The 22933-nt window shown below is 41.6% G+C and overlaps 1 protein-coding gene across 1 annotated transcript in view; it reads left to right on the forward strand.

The window, feature by feature from the left end:
- Positions 1–22933, forward strand: part of CDH13 (cadherin 13) — a gene marked incomplete at its 5' end in the record, with an annotated part of 267510 nt that overhangs the window by 242738 nt on the left and 1839 nt on the right. Inside the window, 2 exons of the mRNA XM_010148860.1 lie at positions 8464–8697; positions 9939–10154. Of these exons, the coding sequence (XP_010147162.1) occupies positions 8464–8697; positions 9939–10154 (450 nt within the window). The remainder of the gene's footprint in view (positions 1–8463; positions 8698–9938; positions 10155–22933) is intronic.

Raw genomic sequence — 22933 nt, forward strand, 5'->3', positions numbered from 1 at the left:
AGGACAGCAGCCATGAATGGGCCATAGAAAATGGAGTCATTCCACTGCAGGAAATAACTCCATTATTTATGATGTTCTTTTGAACTTTCTGATGTTAGTTTTCAGCGTTATCAAATTAACTGCAGAGAAAGGTAGTTAAGTATGAATTATGTTATTTCTGATCTAAACAGCTCCTGTAACTTCCCAAACATAATTGAAACAATGTGTAAGAGCAGATTTGATGGGCACAGTATTAATTTCATAGATAATAAAGTTTGACTTTTTATTGGGGCAAATTTCACTTTAAAAAGACTTTTTGGAATGAATATCCTAATTTTCTCTGTGCTTTTGATTTCGGTAAAGGTCAAGGTAGTGTCTTTAGAATTTGAAAAGTTCTTATTAAAGACTTGTGTGGACATAGAGTCTCTGGTCTATTAAAGAAGAAATTAAACACTGGTAGGAAATACCATGAAGCAGAGTTAACACATTAAAGTGTCATGAACTGTGTTTAAACTGAGAATGAGCTCATCATGGGGCAAAGTCAGGTTTATGCAAACTTCGATTCATTCAATTAACAGAAGTGCCAATAATGGTGATCATTTTATTTCCCGAATTTAGCACTGTAATCACTCAAAATGCGGTATCACAACCGTACCGTGCAATTACTGGGAGCAAATCTGTAAGACACACACATGTTAAATACAGACAAGAAATCATTTCAGTGTGAGAAATCTGCTTGGGACAGACCTTCCAAATTTGCTTTGTGACGGTGTGGTAGCACCATCCTACAGATTCTGTTATGCACTGGAGTGTCTGGGGTGACTACCGTAAAGCAGAATACCTGTATGCTTTTCTCATAAGGTCAGTCGTGCTAAAACCTGTTTTTACATGTAAAAATTCCAGTTTTTACAATAACCAAGTTGGCTACTGCCTCTCTGACTGTGGCCAGGTGCACACGCATGCATCAGGGATGCTGTTTCAGTGTCTCTGGGGCACAGGCCAAGCAAAACGAGAGAGGAGGGAGTCAGGGTCTAGCTTTCCTATTTTCTCCTTGTTTCCAAGGGCCAGCTGACCTACACCCAAGCAATTTGGAATCTCATTTATTGTGCGAGTCTTGGTCCCCCTAATTATTAAAAAGAAAAGCGACCATTCTGTATGTGTGATGAACAGGAACGGACAACGCCTAGAAAAACTTGGAGTAACAGTAAGATGTGTAACAATTGACAATTAGAACTTTTCCTTACCTGTATCCAACCTGTCTTCCTTCTTCAGGATGCACATAATTAAATTACCACAGATTGATTCCACCTAAAACATACTATTTTTTAAGAAATCAGGCAATTAGTTGCCATGGCAACCCAATTAAGGCAGTTTTATACCCCTTATCTTAATTGCTGTATTAATTGAGAAGAGAAAATAAATTGAATACTTATCCTTTTCTTGCCATTTTAAATTTCAGTAAAATATGAATTGCAGACAAAATATTGTTTTAATTTGTCATCACGGACTCATGATTAGAAAAAGAAATTAGAATGCCGAAAACAGTATTTAAGACGCATGGCATGTGTCAGTAGCAATTTGATATGCTGAAAGAGCTCTGCTCTTCTAAAATGTAATTACTCAAAAATAGGATCTGCATATATTATTGGAGTGAATGAATGAAAGATTGTAACTTGCAAAGACTATTTATTTTACACATTTTGAAAAGTATCTGTATGCCAGTGCAGAGGGAAAACGCACAGGCTGTTTCAACTCCCGGGAAGTTTGGGACCTTTTTTAAGAACACGTTAGCATATGGCCCTTATGAGACCAGTTCCACAGATGTCAGGGACTGAGCAGCACACCCCGATTTTGGGATCTGCCCACTCTACTGGTTCCATCACCTTTGGTTGAACCATTAACGGAGCTCATCTCGCACGCAGAATGCGACGGAATGGGATTTAGTCATGAGGGTACCTGCTGCCAAGTCACCCAGTGCGCACACGTTTTCCAGTCAGAAAAACAGCATATGGAGGGGGAAAAAAAGAACCACGAGGGAGGAGACAGACATTTGTGTTTAGATTTTCATAGCAGTATCATTAGGAAGCATGAAACATTATTCCCACAGCCCATACTCAAAGCATAGCAATTTAAAGAGAGCACATCTTACACAGGCTTAGCACTTGCTGCACAGCTCCCTCCGAAGTCTGGGAACTTGGACAACACTCTTCTCATTCTTTATTCTCCTCCTGTCTTGCTGTGCTGTCCTTCAGGCAAATATGAAGCTGAAAATAGAGAAATTAGTGAAAAACCCATATGCAAGGAGAGATCCTAGCCAGCCCTACATTTTACAGCGAGTTCCACAGGAATAAAATGAAGGCAATTCTGTAGGCATCATTGCAGTTCCGATGGACCTCGGTGCGACTGCAGTGTAGTTTATAGAACTGTTAAGAGATCAGGCTTTATTCATGATGGTTGAGTGGAAAGGTAATTGCGCCAGAAATTAGCAAACCCACATTCTCAAATACCCTTTTTCCTGCTCAAAGATGAAGAAAAATTGTTCTTACTGTAATTGCTCACTCATTTTGTACCTGTGTAACTTTGTTAGATGGCAAAAAAGTAGAAGAGGGGGGGAGAAAGTTGGAATTGTGCTTTTTGGGTTACAAAAGTAGTAGTGCAAGTGGATTAAGAACTGCTGCTAAACTGTAAACCATAAATATCCTAGTAACATTTAGAATAAATTTCTACTCTGTCAGCTTGAAAGGAAATCTATATGGCAATGGATACCCTACTGCTTGCTCTAGGAATTAAATGGCCTTGTAATTTCTGCATCATGGCATAGAAGGACATAGATAATACGTATTAATTTGATGGTGCTGGAAGCTTAATTTAATAAGAAGAAATGAGTACAGAAGTCTTTTTAGCATTCATAATGAGCATGTGAAAAGGGACAGCTCGTGCTCCATTCTTCCTAAAAACTGTGCTGGCTTCCAGCAATACTGTGGCTTAGATCCATGTGGCAGCTGGATTCTCTAGAAAGGCTGATTTTTCTTCTTTGGAAATTTGATAAATATTGACAGAATCCAAGGTCTCTGATGTTCTTAAAAGAAAAAAAACAAAGTATGATATCTCAAATCAAATTTCTTTTTTTATATTTGTTTCTAATTAGATTTTGTTAAAGACATTTACATAAATATCCCTTTGCTGTAACCAAGAGATACAAGCCATTAGAGTTCTAAATAGAGGACATTTCCTGTGTTTAGGTTTTGATATCGGTTGGGGAACTTTCTGCATTTAAGTGAAAACATTCCGTCCTATTGTCTCCCAGTCTTAATACTTTCTGATTTGTGTCTGGCATGTTTCTTGTTAGTTCATTATCAATGCTTTGTTCCTTAGCTGTGCCACTAAAGCAGTTGTAGTATTTGCAAGTGAACTGACTTTCAGCTGATTTACTCAAAGCCCATTTTCACAGAGCATCTGGAAATGTACTTTTTTGTGTTTGATAATTTTGTTTTCCCTTGTGCAACTCGTACTATTTTAGATTGAGTCAACTTTAGTGTCAAACTTAAAGGGAATCCAACTAAAAGGGAAAATATTTCTTGAGGATTTTCCTGTTGGTTTTCAGAAGTTAAATGAAATTTTACTTACCTGAACAAGTATTCTTTTTATACCCAATTTTCTTGGTTTATAATATCCCTTAAATCTTAAAATAAAAAATATTTAAATATACAATTCTAGAAACAAACAAACAAAATATATAAACCTCAGTTATTCCAAAGAGGGATTCAAAAATTTCCGAACTGAGAAAGATCAAGGTAGGATGGACAACACCAGTTTAAATCTTTGATTTTGAGTGGTCTCTTGACCAAAGAATATGATTTTATGTTTAAGCAACAATGTTCAAGCAATGGTTTTACTGGGATATGTTCTTAACCTTTCCACTGCTTTAAGGAATATGCATCTTCATTTTTAAGGACAATCAAAACTCACTGTGACCTCAGATGTCCAAATCTGTTCATTTTCTAAGTTCTGAATATGTTTTTGAATGCTTGGAAAATCTAATCAGCGTCATTAAGGCTAATCTTGAGATTTCTGCAAGCTGGAAAGGGAAAGCTGAAAGAAAATGATGACATTTTCATGACTCTCTTTCTCTCCGAGATGCATTTAAACAACTCTTCCATCTTGCAAATGTTCTAGAGTTTAGATCAACGTTTCTGACCAGATTCTGTAAGTACACACTGGCAGTTCAGCGTAGATGGATGGTGACTTTTAACTGCCCTCTTGCTCAGCGGTACTAGGAGAGAGCGTACTGTCTACAGGATAACTGCTGTGATTCCAACAGTGAAGTGCCTAAGTGGTTTGTTCCACTCTTGCTGTTGTTGATAGAGCTCAGTTAGTGGGGAAAACCACTACTGAATGTCAGAACACGGGGCTGACATGGCCCAGATCAGAGTAGCTGGCATCGCGTTCCCCAGGGCTTCCTTAGCATGAAGTGGAAAAGATGTATGAGCTCGAAATGCTCCCTGAAATTCACACTTTGAGTTAAAACATATTAAACCACATCTAATGTTAATCATTTGAGGTTACAGAGTTATTAGCACCTGCACTGACTATTTTAAAGCTTCCATAGATGTGCCAGCACATGATGTGGTGACACTGAGACGTGACTGTGATGCTTCTATCTGTCTTTTATGATGTGAACAGTAGGAAGACAAGGGAGGAGTGCAGGTGTGCTTACAAAGAATAGGATGGTGTGTGGGCAACCGTCAGTCACACTCTGTTTGTCCTTGGAAACCCCAAAAGATTAAGTCCTCAACTTGCAGTGACTTTTTAGGTGTGTTTGGCTTCTTATTGTGCGAGACACGTCAGCAGTCTCACCTGCGGGGTGGATTCCTAACTCTTGCAAGTTGTTGATAGCAGAATGTACACTGATTAGGAATGATTTAATTTGGCTTCAAAGCACTCCAGGTACTGTCTCTAATTTCACGGAGCACAGCTCAGCCATATTAGGAATCTGTACACAACAGCATCGCATTTCTGTAGAAAAAACAGAAAGTGGCACGTGAAATGGCTCTTTGTGTCCATAAAAACGCTATGCTCAGATTAAATGCTTCATCAGCCACTCGACCATGTGATTGCTTGTTAGACACGGCATTTTATGCAAGTCCCGATACTTAAGAGAAATGTCATCTTCGTCTGTGGCCATCACCGTGCGTAATTGGTATCTCTGAAGAAGCTACCTACCTGACTGGCAGTCTCATTTGAGTAGTTAGAGGCCTAAATGCCATCATGGCTCCTGAGGGAACTTTTTGGACCAAAACTGAATGCCAGTTTTCAAATTTCTTGGCCATGTCTTTCTACAGGGGGTTTATAATTTAAGACTTTACACTAATAATTCTAATATGATTCTGCATGGCTTTTCATGAAAATTCAAGCATACAGAAAAGAATCTGGTTCTATAATATTTCTTTTGAAACTTTGGGGGGTTTACATAAAGGTAGCAACATGGTCACTTATGCTGATAGCAGTAAAATCCAATTTAACATCTACATCTTCTGGCAACAGCCCCTTGCATTACAGATTCTAGTTCCCCGACAACAGACCCATCATACTCTGTGGCACTCTCCAGCTCATCAACAGAACTCCTTTTGTTAGTCTGTTTTTCACTCCTTGCCTCTTACAACGGCAGCACTATGACGTGACCGAAGCTTTGTACGCAGTCTAATGCCAGGGTGCGAAGGCATTCGATCCAGTTCCCGTAAGTGTGCCATCCACGTACAATGGCAGCACGTTCTAAGATGAATCTGTACTTTTTCACTGCTACCGATCAAATTTCCGGTCCCACAGACCTTCACTAACTTGAAAGGTCTCACATTCCGGTCTCATTGAAGATTACTTGTTACGGTTCTCTGTATTGCCCGAGACTATTAAAAGCCGGATTCAATACCAAGATTTCACCTTCAGTACAAAACTAGCCTTCCTTCCGTCTCTGTTTTAGTAGCTTTTACACGTGTGAGTAATGCTATTTCATTCACGTTTGCCACAGTATGTTGACAGCTGTGCCCCTTGTGGGAGCCTTAGCAGGAACCTGAAATTACCTCTATCTCAAATGGCTCTAAGGGCGTCCAAAGGCTTAAAGTCTCCGGCCTCAGGAGGAATGGCCAGTTCAGTTCAGTGACAACACTGGGAGCTGAGCTGCTTTGTAATGTGGCTCCCACGGGTTGTGGGACTGAGCCCTTTTATATCTTGGTTTACGCATTAATTCTGCTTTCAGCTGCAAGGTTTTACAGTACAAACTAAGAGAAGTTTTATTTCAGAACTAAAATATGCCATGGAAATCTTCTATTCCAAAACCAAAGCTGACTGGAGATCATGGGATTTTTTGGGTTATTTCAAAGGCATAACACTCACATTTATAAAGTCACATATTCCCAATGGATATGTTGTGACCATTCTTCCTCGATTCCTTTTCTGTTGTATTTTATATGACATGCATGTTAACAAGCTTCAGTTTATGACCTTGACATTTGCTTATTTTTCTGTTGGAGGTCCTCATAAATCACCAGAAGATTTTGTTTAAATCATTATAAATAAACCACCCCGAGAATAAGTCACCGAAACGGACAGAAGCAATTTCCTTTCTCTCTAGTTGTGTGTAAGAGTTGGCTGGCCCACAAGCCATGCAAAGACAGCGAGACATTAGCATGGCAGAGAAAATGCAGCCATATCTGCGCTTGGCAGAATAACGGTACATTCATAATGCTGTTGGCTTCTTAATTTCAAAAGGCAGATTTTAATATTACTGACTTCAGAGAAAGATAAGGGCAGTGCATAAGACATTATCAGTCCAGTGTGGAAATAATGCATTCAGAATTAAAGACAGCAGTTTAATTAAGTGCATGAAAGGCTGGCTTTTATGATCATATTTCAAATACTCGAATGCCTTTTCATCCATTCTGCCGTATGACTTTACTTAATAATATATCAAGAACAAAAAATGTATTGGAGTCTTTCTGCAAATTCAATTACTCCAATAAAAAGTGAAAAATAATTTCTTTTTCATTAAAAAGAACTCAACCCTAACTCTTCTGATGACAAAGTGCAAGATGAGGAGGGGGGGGAAGCTAAAAAACTACGAACATTCCGCCTTTGTTAGGCATTTATGTGAGCACGAAACAGATGAAGTGTCACCATTAGTAACATTTGTTATTGAAAGGACTAATTGCATTCTGCTACAGTTAGCAGTTTATCAGATCCAGACCACTGGGTGTTTGCTGCTCCCTTAGGATGCACTCACACTGCAGCAGTAATTCCATAGCTTATTGGGAGGCTACAGGCAGGGTAGTTATGCACCTCTTTCAGTGCTAAACTACACACTGCCGCCACACGCTGCACCAGTGCTTTACAGGCTAGCTGCAACCCCTTGAATCCTTTCTACCTGCTAGGGCTTTGTAGCCAAGGGGAGTGCAGATCATAGATCTTGTGCACTAAACCAGGGAAACAAGTAACGCAAACGAGCCAGAAGTACAGCATTTCAAATGAGAAATTATTAATCACAGTACGCAATGAAGGAAGTAACGTGCACTTAGAGTTCTGACTTTGAGAAGGGTTAAAATGGGATGGCAAAGGGATCTGTAACAAGATATTGAGCCGTAGACTGGAAGCAATAGGTTACTGGCTCCACCACGGCAGCCATCTGTAGTGACTGAGAGTTATTACCACTTGTCAGCTCCCCTCTGACCCCCGTGAAATGAGGTGCTAGTCTCAGCCCGGCTCCCAGTGGGCAGGCGTCTCCGCGACACACGCCTCCAGCCCCACGGCTGGTTTGTCAGTCACAGCCTTGGCGCAGAGGCTTGTAGCGGCGCCACGGTGCATAAACAACATCCTCACCTCTGAAGCTGGTTCTTTCGGGTCAGAGCTCAGGCAGGCTGGCAAATAATGCGAGAAAGCGTCAAACTCCACTGCGAAGACAGGGTGGCTCTGGGTAAATACAAGATCTCATTTGCCAGAGTTGCATGTTGACGGGTTTCACTTCTGCTGACAAAACTAAACGTGGCTCTGAGGGTTGCTGGGGAATGATCTGGTCCTGTTCTGTTTGTGGGCACCCACCGTACCAATTGATTCCTCTCGGCTTCATTTTCCCTCTTAGTTGTCTTGTTCTTGATTCCTTTAGTACCACGCTGTCTAGGGGCTGTTCTACTGTGCTTCTCTCAGTACACATTTATGAACAGATTATTTCCCAGATATCTATTCACATCCTAATCTCATTTTAGCTTCAAAATATTCCTCTCCCAGAGGTTTCTTTAGACTATTTACCCACACTATAGAGTATTAGACAGGCTGCAAAGAATTTACAATAGTGGCTCATCAGCTTTGTAAAGCAGTAATTTTCATATAACAGAGGTAAGAACTATAAAACTTAATTCCCCTTGCAAGCACATAGGTACAAATAAGAGCAAGTGTTTATATGATTTAATAAACATGTGTTTGGTTTTTTTCATGTAGGTAACCCTCCCGCTACAGGTACAGGAACTTTACACATCACCTTGGAGGACGTCAATGACAACATCCCGTCCCTTTACCCAACGCTGGCAAAAGTCTGTGACGATGCAAAGGATCTCAGGGTAGTGGTACTAGGAGCATCAGACAAAGACCTTCATCCCAACACAGACCCATTCAAATTTGAACTGAGTAAGCAATCTGGCCCAGAAAAGTTGTGGAGAATCACCAAGCTGAACAGTAAGTCCATTGCTTTGTTTTCTTACGCATTTAGCCCTCCCCCCTCTACACCCCCGTACCTACCCCAAGGCTGAAGTCAGGAGCTGTTGTGCAGGATGGACCCATTGCTGCTGCTTGACGCTGCGCGGGTTTTCTTAGACCAGCTGCCTGGTGGGACATACTAATTGTCTGCATTTTCTCTGAAATAAGAACTTTTTCTTATTATTACGTTAACCAAACTTCTCTCTCTTAGCTTTGCATTAAAGGCTACTAATGACTTACAGTTTTGTAAAGATTACCATATTTCATGGCATGGAATTGGTTAGCGTGAGATGCACAAGGCTTTGCTGGAGGACAGCATGAAACTTTGGCACGAGCATTAGTAATGTACTCAAAAAACTTCCTGATTCTGAGTATCTGACCTCTTCACAAGTAAAATACCCACACGCAGTGGGACGATACACTGTGGGTAAGAGGATCACCACACACGCTGTGCCACTGCAGAAGGTTTGTATGGCAAAACATGGGCACAAATGATGACTTTTCAATGTAGGTTACTTCTATTAGTTTTTCTAGCATGTGTTATCTCCGTCACTACTGAATCTTTCAGCTGCTCATTTCATATTGTTCTTAGGAAAAGCTAAAGATAGATGTGATGTCGGTACCTGCTTGTGGGACAGAGTGCAGGAGTCATTTTCTTTGCTGACCACCACACTGTTAAACCCCTAAAAGAGTGAGCACACTCACCTGGTACCCACAGCTGTCCTGACCCTCTCCTGCTCAGGTGGAGCAGACGTGTGGGTTTGAAGGGGCATTCCTTCCCTGCCTTCTCAGGCAAACTGGGCAAAAGCAGTTGAATGGCTTTGCCTGTGTTTTGCAGGAAGAGTTCTTTCCTTTGGCAAACAGATCGCCTCCTGTTGGCTGGGGATGACGTGCCTTAGCAGCTCATTCCTAACTTGGTTTCCAGAGGCGAATTCTGTAAATAATTTGCAGACCAATTAACATGTTTAACCGAAAGGGGCTGTTAAAAGTCTTTCTTTTGGTGGGGTTTGTAATACGTCTGCAATAAGGTCTCAGCCCATGAAAGAAGTTCTGTACTGCCTTTTCTTACCTCCAATTCAATTCTTTAATCTTTTCCTTGGAGCGTTCTCATTTTCTTTTCAATGTCCATAAGTTATTCTGGCATGCCTGATGATGTTTGCGGATTCCTCTTCCCTTCCAAACCACCACTCTGTGGCTAATTCCCACCTTATCCTTTGCAGATACTCATGCCCAGGTCATCCTGCTTCAAAACCTGAAAAAGGCCAATTACAACATCCCAATCTCAGTGACAGATTCTGGAAAACCGCCTCTGACTAACAACACAGAACTGAAATTACAAGTGTGTTCCTGCAAGAAATCCAAAATGGACTGCAGTGCAACTGATGCCCTTCACATCAGCATGACCCTTATCCTTCTCTCACTCTTCAGTTTATTTTGTAAGTCTCCTCCTGAACTGTAAGTAATGAAGTATTACTTAGCTGCTCATTTGTACGCCGCATAAGACAACCTACCAAGGGAGAAGTCAAATTCATACACTGATATCATAATGCAGTAAGTCTGGGGCTTTTTTCCTGAGGAAGCAGCTATAACGGGGATGGGGGGGGAGTGTGTTTCATGGTCAAAAAATAGCAGCGGATGCCTGGTTGTCAAATGAAGAAACAGAAGCAATAATTTTAAGAAGAATCAAAGAGAGTTAGGCTTAGCTATGATAACCTAAGAAGTACCAGCTGTAGTAGCAGATTTGTGAGACGCTTGCTTTCATCTCTCCCCACTTGAATTCAATTCAGAAACAGAAACAGGAGATTAAAGGTGTTCTTGTAACAATAGCTGTTCTGGGTCACCATGAAAATGAGCACTGTCTGCTTCAATCGACTCCTTTGTATAAAGTGCGCAAGCACTGGAACACGAGGAACTTATTTAAGCTTCTGGGCTTACAGCCACCCAGGACTGATAATCAAATTGCAGGCCTGGGTTGGAGGGCAGAGAGAACTGATACACGAAGGAAGTTTCTGAGAAAGCTTTCCAAAAGAGACCTACAAAATTCCGCATTTCAATTGGAAGGAGTAAAAAAAAAATATCCCAGAATGACTGAAGAGTAGGAATTCAAAGCCATGGAATCCCAACATCTGACCTGGATGTGTCCCAGACTGTTCCTGTAAGAGCTTCCAGCAAATCTTTTGAAGCAGTATTATTTTGAGTTCCTTACCTGTTAAAAAGGAATAGCTGTAGTTACGTTAGGAAATCTGCTATTCAAGGATTATTGCCGTCATCTGATGTTTGTAAAATGCCTTGTACGGTGAATTCATACCTGAGCCATGGTGAAAGACCTTACAGTCTTGATAAGATCTACCAGGAGACAGAGACAGAGGTCAGGGCAGAGATAGTTCACACATCCGAGGCTTGGTGTATGCTTGATTACACATCTTGTCAGGTTTTTCTTAGAGTATATTACTTTTCTCCCAAAAGGTTAGCATGAAGGTGATTAGAGCTGGCTAATGTTTGTGATCCTCTTTGAAGATGAAAAGGACTATATAAATGCTAAGTGCAAATTCACGTTCTTTGTTCCAATCAGTGACATCTGAAGTATCTCCTTTGGCTTTGGTTCAGTTACTCTGGGTTTAGTCTGCTGGAACCAAACGAAGGCTTCAGCTGTTGGAAGTAATACGTTAAAAATAGTTGACAGTACGTGACACTATCGCATCAGTGATATAAATATGCAGCCCATGGACTCAAATATGTTCCTGTTGCCACTTGGTAAATGCTGCGGGTGCTACACTAGGCTTGACTTTCACCACTGGAATCACTTTCTTATCTGACACAATTTGTACTTCAGCTTCATTTACATCAGTGCATCTGCTCAGAATGCAATGAGGTAGAGAAAAACTTGTTGCTTTTGAAAGGAATCATGTTGTGTTTTTCTAAGCCCCAAAGAAGTCATTTTCCTTGCGTCACATTATAAAAAACAGTGCTAGGAATTGGAAAGCTCTTCTTGACCGCAGCTCTTCTCCAGCTCCACTGTGGGCATAATATACATCCCTGGCATCTGAACGGTGCGTGGTGCTGTGAATGACAGAGGGATTCCATCTCCTACTGTAAAGGATTAAATAGCCCTGAACAGTCTTCACACTGTGAAACAAGACAGGCACACCTAGAGCCTTTCTGCAACCTTACATTCATTCAGAGTACTGTCACGAGTCTGGAGAGAGTTGTCATTTTAAACAAAGAGTGGACTAAGACTGCACATAGAATCACAGAATGGTTTGGGTTCAAAGGGACCTTAAAGCCCACCCAGTCCCACACCCAGCCATGGGCAGGGACACCTTCCACTAGACCAGGTTGCTCAGAGCCCCATCCAGCCTGGCCTTGGACACTTCAGGGATGGGTATCTCTGGGCAACCTGTCCCAGTGCCTCCCCACCCTCATGCTGAAGAAATCTGCCAGCAGTATGATGTTCTGGTCTGTTGTCTGAACAACCGAACCAGAACAAAGGGAAATAGTGGGTGAGTGGAAAGGAAGGGCAAGGAAAGATCTCCCTCTTGGGACAGAGGCTGTTTTATACACGGTTGTGAGAGCATAAATCCTACAAACAGACTGCAGCAAAGAGAGACCTAATCCTCCACACAGGCCCACGTTTTAGTTTTTATTAAACCTTGCTACTATTCAGCTGTGTGGTTTGGGTTCACTCAGTCACTCAAGGCAAGGCTGGTATTCCATGTCTGGAGCAGTTCCCTAATCGTGCTTATGCTAAGGCAGCAAGCATAACAACTTCCATAACCATTTACCTCAGGTGTAAATGGCTACATGGAGACATAAAAGAATGAGGCTGGCAGCCAGTTAAAATAATGTGGTTCTGTATTTGAACTTCTCTAAAATGTGCTGGTATCATTGCATTCCCAATTCATTTTCACATGTAGGCTTTTATAACTGCGATTAGTTCCATTGCAATGTTTTGTATAGTCCAAATATTTATCAGAGTAATCAAAGATTACGATGCCATAAAAACAAAGAGAACTTTAGTGCTTATTGAACAGATGAAATATCCCATTTCTAGTAGCAAGTTATGGGTTTAATTTTTGCAAAAGCCCTTACGTGGCTCACTTTGCTCCCAATGTTTATGTTTTATGAGGCTCTTGTTCCTAGGAGGTAAATCCTTCAGTCAAACTGAACTTCGTTATTCATGCCAAAGTATTTCTTTTTGTATCTGACATCTGGTGTGAGGATAGACGGCCCAGTGAAAGAGCTGTTCATGGTAAAAACGCCCTGCATGGATCTCCTCCCCATACAAAACATCTTGGTATTATCATTTAAATGGTGTGGTTATTATCTATACTTAGAATATCTGCCTCCTTTGTAAATCATGGAAGAAGTCATACATGGTAGATTTCTGAAATATCTGAGCATGGAACTGAAGAGCCCGATTAAAACTGTAATGCATACAAAAAGCAACGGTTCTGCCTGTTCTGTAGCTACCCTACTGTGTTCAGTATATTGAGGGATAATGGGATACAGACTGCAGAATAGCCCAGAAGCCCTTGGAAAGGTAGATACACTTGGAACAGGAAAGAATCAGGAGTTCTTGTCAGCCAGAAACAGAAAATATAAAACGTCAAATTATGTGGGCAGATTGCTGGTTTTCCACAACAAAACAGTAAGGTGTTTGGTGGAATTAAGAGATGGTGAATACAGAGCTGATTAACGAAAAGGAGCATCTTTGTGTATTTTGTATTTAACCTAGCTTATTACCACTGAGAATTGCTGAAGCCAAGCTGGAAGGATGTGTAATGGGCAGGTAGTGGACTTTCTGAAGTTGTAATAGTCGATGCTAACAAATATTGGAATAAATATTGTCTTGTCTGTTCTTAATGCAGAAGCCGTGCCAGGATGAGACCTGGTGCAGTGGCATCTTGTCCCCTGGCAGCTTTTCCTAGGCACCTCTGGAGACAAGATAGGACCAAAATGTTCAGATCTAATTTAGAATTTAGTAACACAGATGGAGGAAAAAGAGCAGATCACAAGACACATCTGTGTTCGTGTCGGGGAGAAGGACTACAGAAATCGGTTACATGAGGAAGAGGAAAAATGGGAGAAAGAGAAGCATGTTATGCGGCACGTTGAGTCTGAGATCGTCCCTTACGGCTGTACTGTCCCAGTCATCTCAAAGCGTGTTATGCGGCACGTTGAGCGGTGGGTCTGAGATTGTCCCTTAACGGCTGTACTGTCCCAGTCATCTCATGTCGACAGCCCCACAGCTAACACACCAGTGCTCAGGGTGAATGTAGCCAAAGTGACAGGCTCAACAGCACTAGAATTATAAAAAAAGTTCCCTCTGGAGGCTCCCGAACATTTTTAGTAAGAGAGTACCTACAGCATTCCACAAGGATGAGGGATGGAGAGAGGGAAAAAATGCACCACCTACTAACTGGTAGCTGGTGTTTCATGTAGGTATTGGTTGACCAGCATCTAAAAGAGAGAAGAGCTATCCTTGAAAATTTTGCTGAATTTCATCAATTTCACAACAAATCATTGTAAATATATCTTCAACGAACATTTTACAGCAATCTCTTCTCAAGATATATTAAGCACTACTCTAGCTGGCAGATATACCAATTACAAGTTATTTATATTATTACTATTAAAAAGCATATTTGAGTTATGGACTTTTGATTTGACACCAATTATTTCACTTAATTCCATAAGCATGGAATGACAATTGTATTTCCTATTTCCTTTTATATTCTGCCAACATAAAAGACCAAGTTAGATTCGAATGTGATGAATCAAGGGACTAAAAGTAGAACCAAAGGCACAATAGTCATGTCCCGAACAAGCAGAATTCAGAGCAGTTCCTTTAGTAACTCGGTCACACTAGCAGTAATATTTCAGTTAAATTTCCTCATTAGTGAAAGACTGGACTTTGAACACTTCATGTAGCAAAGTAAAAAAATGGATCTCTTACCTGACTGTCAAACACTGGTAAGAAACTTTTTTTCTTAACCTGGCCAGTGGACTACAAAGTTGTAAATTGACTGGAGCTTAAATAAGTAAAACATTCCATTATTATGAACAGAAAGTGAGGTGGGAGACTAGGGGGGAATACTGCTGTGAAAAAATTAAATAAGCTGGAGGTCTCAACACTGAAATTAATTTGTTAAGCTGAGGGTGAAAGGCCTCAGGTGTGTTGAAAAACAGAGACTCGCACAGATGTCTGCGCTGCGATTGCAGAGCAGCCTTAGAGACACCCCTGAATTTAGCATCCTATTAATTTCCACCTTTTCCTGCTTTCATGCCTGCTGTCCCCCACCACAACGTTCTTCTCGTTTGAGGAACGCAGCTACAGGGTCAACAGACAAAATACGGGGTGGGTTTTTCCTTGAAAATTATGTATCATCTGGTATTAAACCATTACAAAAATTCCAATTATGTTAAACAGGTGGATTTGAATTTACCGGAACACAGAGAGCCAGAGTGAAAAGTGCAGTGTCACCTTTCACCAACTCCATTTTTCAGAGCAGCAGACGCACCTGTAGGTGAGCAGGAGCAGCTGATGTCGGAAGGCTGAAGCTGTGAATTCTCCAGTGGCACAGGAGGGACAAACCGTAGCCGGTTTCAGATGGAAAAGTGCAGATTTGTTACCTGCACACTCACAGTTTTCATCCTTTATTGTGAGTTACTTGGCTTAGTTTTAGACAATCACATAGGGGTTTGGTTTTTTTGTTCAGGGCTCAACTACTATTTAGTTTTTACAGTAGGATTTTTTTGGTGTTACCAAGAAAAATAAAATTTCATCCCTGTTCCATAAGGTTCCAAAGAGGAAGCTTCAGAGGAACCATTCCCAATAGGTGGATTTCCTACAAAAAGTACTTTTTTCTCTTTTAAGTTGCCTTAGCCTATTTTAACCTTCTATAACAATTTTCTGTTTTTCAGACCAGTTGTATTAATGAAAAAAAAAAAAAACCCAAAACCAAAAACAAACCAACCCACAGTTTAATTAGCAAGAGTCAGAAATTTTCCCAGGTAAATTTTCCCATTTCTGAGAAGGAACACACCCCTCTATTGGTTAGAATTTCAAAAGCTACCAAGGCAGGTACAGGACAGTTTTGCTGTGAAAGATGGTTTTTCACTCTTAAGTTCCATTCTTGCATTAGAGCACACACCATGTGGGTAATTAAAGTAACATTTAGTGAGTTCCAGGGATATAAATCTCACTTCCTAAAACCAGTAATAACTGCAGCAATATCCACTACTACATCTTTGTTACAGGTGCTTTTGTCCATATTAACGTCAGTATTTTTACTGGGAAACTACCAGTGAATATCGATGCTTTCTCAAACAGGTCTGTGAGACACTGACCACCCTTATTTGTCGACTTAAAGATTGTGGTTGATCAGACCCTAGTAAGGGAAGGGTGGTTTGGGGGTTAAGGGATGGCATTCAAACTGAGACAGTCTTTATTTGAATCTCCCTTTTAACACAGACCTCTCTGTCCAGTCTTCTAATTTCTCTGCAGGTGTACTCAGTCCTGCAGTCTGTTGTGCCGTTGGCTGTGGGAGCCCACCTCAAGCTAATGGGGCTTGAAATGGTGCAGAAGTCTGTATGTACGTGCATAATTGGAGATGGGATGTTTATCTACCCAGTCACATAGACGTGACAAATAGAAATACCCTCAAATTGTACATCAGCATATTTAAAATGTACCTAATGACATTATATTTTATTGAGTCAATTAGGTGGGAAATGTCATTTTACGCACGTTTTAAACCATCCAAACATGCTCCAGAAGTACAGGCATGAAAAAATACGGCAGTTTAGTAGATGCATGTTTGGAATGCAAGAGAGAAAAATGTTAGTGGCAAACACAGCTCCTTCCCAAAGAGCTGCAATTGTTCCTGATGGTCATTCTGCAGCCATGAAGTGAACATTTAAAGAGATCGGTTTGATAGACCACTCAGTGTGGTGAATTCCAATCAACATTTTATGTTTTCATTTTCTCAACAGTTCTCAGCAGTAATTGTTGATATAAAATATTTTGTATTTCTTTTCTGAACCACCTCTTAAAGTCACAGAAATACATAACTTCAGATTGTTATCATCTGAATTGGGCTGGAGTTGACTGTGACTAAGCACTGGAACTGAATAAATGGCGACTTCAAACATTTGTTCTGTCATTAATGGCCACTATACACAATGGGATTTTTGTTTCCTTAAACTGTCTCTGTCCTTGGCTATTTCTCCACTCTATAACATCCAGGCCGCTCAGACCGGCGCAGCACGCTTGCTGTTCAGCGTTAGACGTGATACGTGCTGTTAAAGGTGCACGGGGGGATCTGCTGTGCCTAAAGGTTAGATGGTGCTGCTTTGCTTCTCTACGAGACAGCTGATACTGAAGGTCCTTTAAAATGCCACTCATGTTTGGAGTATTCCAGACTCCATCCTGTGTACGTGTCACTGATTAGCACTTAGGTAGGCTGTCGTATGTCCGAGTTCTTGAAAAACTCTGAAATAGACAGGTTGATATCAACATGGCCAAACCTGGCAATTTCCTAATTTGATTTTTCCTTTTCTGTGGCTTCTAAGCATAATACTTTCCTCTGATTTTTTATTCTTAACAAGAGCCTTTTCAGATGATTCTTTTAGTATTTCAGACTGGGATTAGTGTATACCTACAGATCTGAATGAGAATTTTACACAAAATATTGATTTTATGCAAAAGATTGTAATTTGTAGGCAAATGGTGCAAACACTGTGACACTTCTAGTGTTGGAAACTACCCATGAAAAATCAACCAGCGATGTATATGAAGACCATTTATGTTTTTCTAAGTTCTACACCAAGGCTAAACTAATAACTGTGTATCTAATTAGAGAGTCCTTTAATAGATGCTAAAGCCAGGAAAGAAGTACCTGGATGTTGATTAGCTGCCTAATCAGAACCACAGTGCTGATCTCTGCTATATCGCATTACCTCTTTAGCATTCCTGAGGTTTCGATAAAGTCCATGATGTCATGTAGACATTTAATTATGCAAAGATTAATGTAATATTTCTGATGAGAGGGTAATTGAAAGAAATCGGAAAGAAATGGAGCATGCATGAGTTGAACTCCAAACTCCAGCTGTGTCAACTCTCTGTGTTAAATGGGAATTAGAGGATGAATGCATCTTGGGTAAAGTTCATTCCTGTACAGCAGGTCAGCATGAAACTTCAATGCCTTTAATTTTTATGAGGTTTTAACTGCAGTGTAGGAAGCGCAGCCTGTGTAATGGGGGCTGAGTTTGCTCTCATAAGGAGCACATCTTTCAAAGGCTTTGAATTGCTCAGTTAAGACCTGTTTCTTTTAAATAAGCAGCGAACGGAGTCACTAACATGTAAACATGTTCACAGAAGGCTAAGGCTGCAACAGGGAAAGCCTGAGAGATGCCAAAGTGCTTTCTGAGATCAGAAGTGAGTTTACAAACAGGATTGTGGGCTGATTAGAAGAGTCGGGTTCTGCCTGAATATGAGATCTTAGCAACCTGTACTATAGTGAATGAGGTTACATGGTACCAGTTGCCTTTTTCCTGGGATTGGGCCTTATGAAATCTTTGTCTTAAAGAATTATGTGTATTTTTCTCCATTTTCTTCTATTACATGGATCAGCAAAAGGAATAAACCCTGACCTAGCCCACTGTGAAACAGGCAGGTAGCTATAGTCATTGAAAAGTCAATATTATAAACACTTCCTCTGCGTTAGGGGCTTGTTCTGTCTCTGAACTAATTCAGCATCCAAAACTCCATGGCTGGATTGACAATAATGGAACAGGAACAGCACAGAAATGGGGTGGAGTCTCCTTCTCTGGAGACTTTCCAAAGCCCCTGGACTTGTTCCTGTGTGATCTGCTCTAGGGGATCCTGCTCTAGATGATCTCTAGAGGTCCTTTCCAGCCCCTTCCGCTCTGTGACTGTGAATTCGGATCTGTCCGGTGGAGCCCAGCACCAACATCAACAACTCTCTTGATGTTCCAAACGCAGTCAATATCAATAGACTTTGGTGGGAGTAGGAAAGGGGTTTTGTTCCATTTCAGTTTCTACATCATGGATCTCCCTACCCTGAACTGCATGCATAGACCAGTACTCCTATGGCATCATTACATTCCATACCATTAGCACATCTGAGCCAGGTAAACGTGTACAACGTTGTCAGTTTTCTTGACCAGCAAAAGCAAACATCACTGTCCAACACCAAAGTACTGATGCCAACAGACACCATCTGTTTATGATAACGAGCTCTGCTTTCTTATCTGAGACCCATTAACCGTTACAGGAAGAATTCAGACAGCAAGCACATAAAAATAACCCTGCCTATTTTCCTGTTATCGCACTGTTTGACTGTTATCTTAGGAGGAATGTGACTGAACGTGTGTCTCGAGTGTTGAAGAGGTAGAGCAGAAGAGAACTGTGAGATAAAAATGGTGAAGATCACATCAGAGACTTCAGTGGGAGTGATTTCCTGAGACAGAATTTACATATCGCTGTGCTGGCTTTACGCTGCCTGCGCATTCCCCAGATACCTTAAGGGGGAGGTGTGGGGACCAGGTAGGAACAGTGGTGCACACACTGTGGCTTTCCTGCCTTCAGCCGTACACAGCAAATGACTTGCTGTAGGTAGACAGAAACCCCGGGTAAAACAACACACTGCGTGTGATAATTGTGGCGTGCCGAGACCAGCTCTGGAGACAGTGGTGTTCGTAACAGCCGATACCAAGACAACAATGTAATGATGAGGCACCGTGAGCACTAGTGCGCAGGTCTAAACCTGGCACAGGCTTACCAGGGCATTAAGTTCCTAACAGAGATAGTTAGTTAGCAGGGATCAGCAAATGTGGGAAAGCCTGGGAAAAAGCCCAAACAGGTTTCTTTGAAAACATGACGCTGAAAGCTGCTGCTGTGGGCTATGAAATGAGTGGAAAAACAGGTCATGTAGGGATAGTCCAGAAAAATATGTGCAGTAGGGAAGAGGCCATGAAGGAGTCACAGCAACAGAGGTTTTGTCTAAGAGGCAGACTAGGAAAATGCTCTGCGCAGCAAAAGACTGGCAGGGTATGATCACAGTAGCTCCAGTTCGTCAAGGGCTGTAAAAAGATGTTGCAAAACTGCTAACTGCAGAGAGCCTGGGTAGGAGATTCAGCTGTGTGAATGGCTACAGAAAGCCCTCTGGGACGATGTGTGGAAAAGAATCCTCTGAACTAAGACATGACCTAAATATACAGACCTAGAAAGGAGATTCCATGGCAAAATCCTCCCAATTGTTTCTGGTTTTAGGCTTGAATAAGAGGCAGGATGATAGTGCTGTCCTGAGCAATCAAAGGAAGAAATGGAAGGGAATGCTTTAGGGGAAGGATTTAAGAGCTCAGTTTTAGCGGAGCAGAGCTGTCAGCTACACATCGAAAAGGTATCGGAGCTAGAGGTCGGCATTTCAGTCTAAGTGGGAAAGCAGGTAAAGAGAGTGAGATCTCTGAACTGTCAGCATGGAAGCAGCTGCTGAATGTGTATGGATGGTGTCACAGAGAAGGGGAAGAAATGGAAGTGCGGGGAAAACAGTTTCCCCTGAGACCTGGGATGGAGGGAATGAGACAGGAGGACATGCTGGAAAAGCGATTAGAGAAAACTAGGAGATAGTCACAGGAGCGAAGGGAACATGAGATTTCCAGGTATGCGATTAAATGGGTCGAAAGCGGCTGATAGGTCAGAAAGGATGAAGTTGAGAAGCAATCTCAGTAGAAAGCCAGTCTAGGCAGGGACTGTAGAGCTCTGAGATGAAAGAGAGAAGGAATAGGGTGGTGCTTGAAGAAGTTAACAGCTTATATCATGAGAGGGAAGCTAGCCTTCAATAGAGAAAAACAGAGAAAAAAACATTCATAATTAAAGCTGAACTAGCTCTTTTTAGTCCATAGTTTACTCAGAAAAGGCAAGGTGTACGATAAGGTAATAACATGCATTATATCCGTCAATATGATGTAAAATATACAAGCCTTTCTTCAGGTCTGCACATAAATCAGCATATATTGCCCTTTATTTACAAGCTGTTGGTGAAGCACTCACTAGCTGCTTGAAATTTTGTGCTATTTATAAATTCTGTGCTGACAGATTCCTCTGGTGAAGTTTCAGCCGGTTCCGGATTGTACAGAATTTCAGTGCTACAGCTGCTGTTCATTCATCATACACAAGGGCCTGTCCTTAGCAGGAAGGCCTCCAGGGATCTCCTAAAGATGCAGAGCAGCTTTGCCAATTCAAAGCTAGTGTTATTTCCTTTGAGTCAGGATTGAACAAATGCCCTTTAGTGACACTAAGCTCTGGGATCTGGAAACACTATTTTCAGATGGTCTGTGAGGTCAGAGTCCTGAACTCTTGCTTTTCCTTACCCCAGGAAGTCAAGTTGTTTGTAAGAGTTTAGTCCTAGCTGGAATCCCTAATCCAAATACATCCAAACTTTGGCAGTCATGATCACAAATTTCCTACATGTAAGTCTGGATCCTAATCTTGTGGTCAGACCTACCCTTTAAACAGCATGATAAAAATCCACATGCCAAGCATTTCCAGACTTTCTCTTATTTGGAAATCTCAGTGATAGTCCTCACTTCACTGAGTCCCATCCATCGGTCCTTCCGTGGATTTGCTTAATTTGCTGCACTTACCTTTGTTTAGCAGGAGCGAGGTGGTGCTGCAGGGTGAAGGACAGGCTCTCGTGTGCTATCCAGGCGCTGCCTTGCTGCATCGCCCCTCTGGATTCTGGTGGGGAGAATGTAATACGGAGCTCAGCTCCACTAATGCCAAGATAACAACAAGGAACAAACAGCTGCAGGAAAACAGCCTTATCAATAATTTCATTACACTTGATTTTCCCCAAAAGAAAAACAGATAACTAACAATGACCGTTACGTTCCTGTGTATGCTGCACAAGGCCGTGGTTGTGACAAGACTACTGCTGCGCATCATTTAAATCTACAAATGCCGTGTATTTTAGACAAACGCTTCCTGAGAGTTTGTCAGTTTTGATGCGTGCCTTTAACTTTTTGTTAAACATACAAAAAGTAGATTTGGATTTTTGTGTTTTGATATGGTAGTTGTCTTCCCCCAGGGCAGAGAGCGTGCATCGTGGTGGTTTAACCCTGGCAGGCAGCTAAGCACCACACAGCCGCTCGCTCACTGCCCCAGCGAGTGGGGAAGTGAATCCGCAGAGAAGTGACAAGACTTGGGGGCTGAGGTAAAGGCAGCGTGGCAGCAAAGCAACAGCTGTACGCACAAGCAACGCGGAATAAAGAATTCATTCCGCACTTCCCAAGGGCAGGCAGGGGTTCTGCCAGCCCCAGAAAAGCAGGGCTCCATCACACGTAACAGTTACTGCGGAAGATAAATGCCATCACTCCGAACGGCCCCCCCTTCCTTCTTTACCCCCAGTTTTTATTACTGGTGGGGTGGGGTGAGGAGCAGAAAAGGCCTTGACACTCAGTAAGCACTGCTCAGTAACAACCTCACAAACCCAAACATAGCCCCATATTGGCTACTGTGAAGAAAACCAACTCCATCCCAGCCAAAACCAGTACAACCAGTAAACACTTGTAAGGTCAGAAATTGTGTTTGTTTGAGAAAAGCCAGATCAAACTTGGCTCTGGGTTTTGCTAACATTATTCTTACTATCCTCATGTGTTTTTATTGCAAAGACAAATATTTGCAGTTTACTAGTGTCCAAGCAAAACTGGAGAAAAGCTACAGTTACATTTGTTCCCAATCCCTGGTTTTCTGAGTATCTTTACTACCTTGTATTACCATGGTGCCCACCTAGAACGGGTAAAACTGTTCAAGTTGTGCCACCTACACTTTATTAAAATAAAACCCCCAGGTTAGACAGCCCACATAAGATCTACATCACAGTACGCTATGCCAGCTCTTTTATTCCCTGGGATCTTCACAAACTACGAGGCACTAAAATCGCGTCAGTTTTAAAAAGATACTGTTTGCTCTCGGCTTTCACTTGCACTGACATAGATGATCAAGGTGTCAGATGGGGAGGGAATCGGGTCCTGGCTCGAGATCTACGCTCTGACCTCCTCACTGCATCTTCCCGAGTTGCCCTACAAAGGTCGCTGAAGGCCCCAGGTGACATTTTGGGGTTTCTGTCTGCACAAACAATTGCTTCTGAACCTGGATCATTTATATTTAATTACTGACAAATGTGGGTGC

This window comes from Eurypyga helias, unplaced genomic scaffold (genome assembly GCF_000690775.1).
Source record: "Eurypyga helias isolate BGI_N326 unplaced genomic scaffold, ASM69077v1 scaffold603, whole genome shotgun sequence".
NCBI lineage: Eukaryota > Metazoa > Chordata > Aves > Eurypygiformes > Eurypygidae > Eurypyga > Eurypyga helias.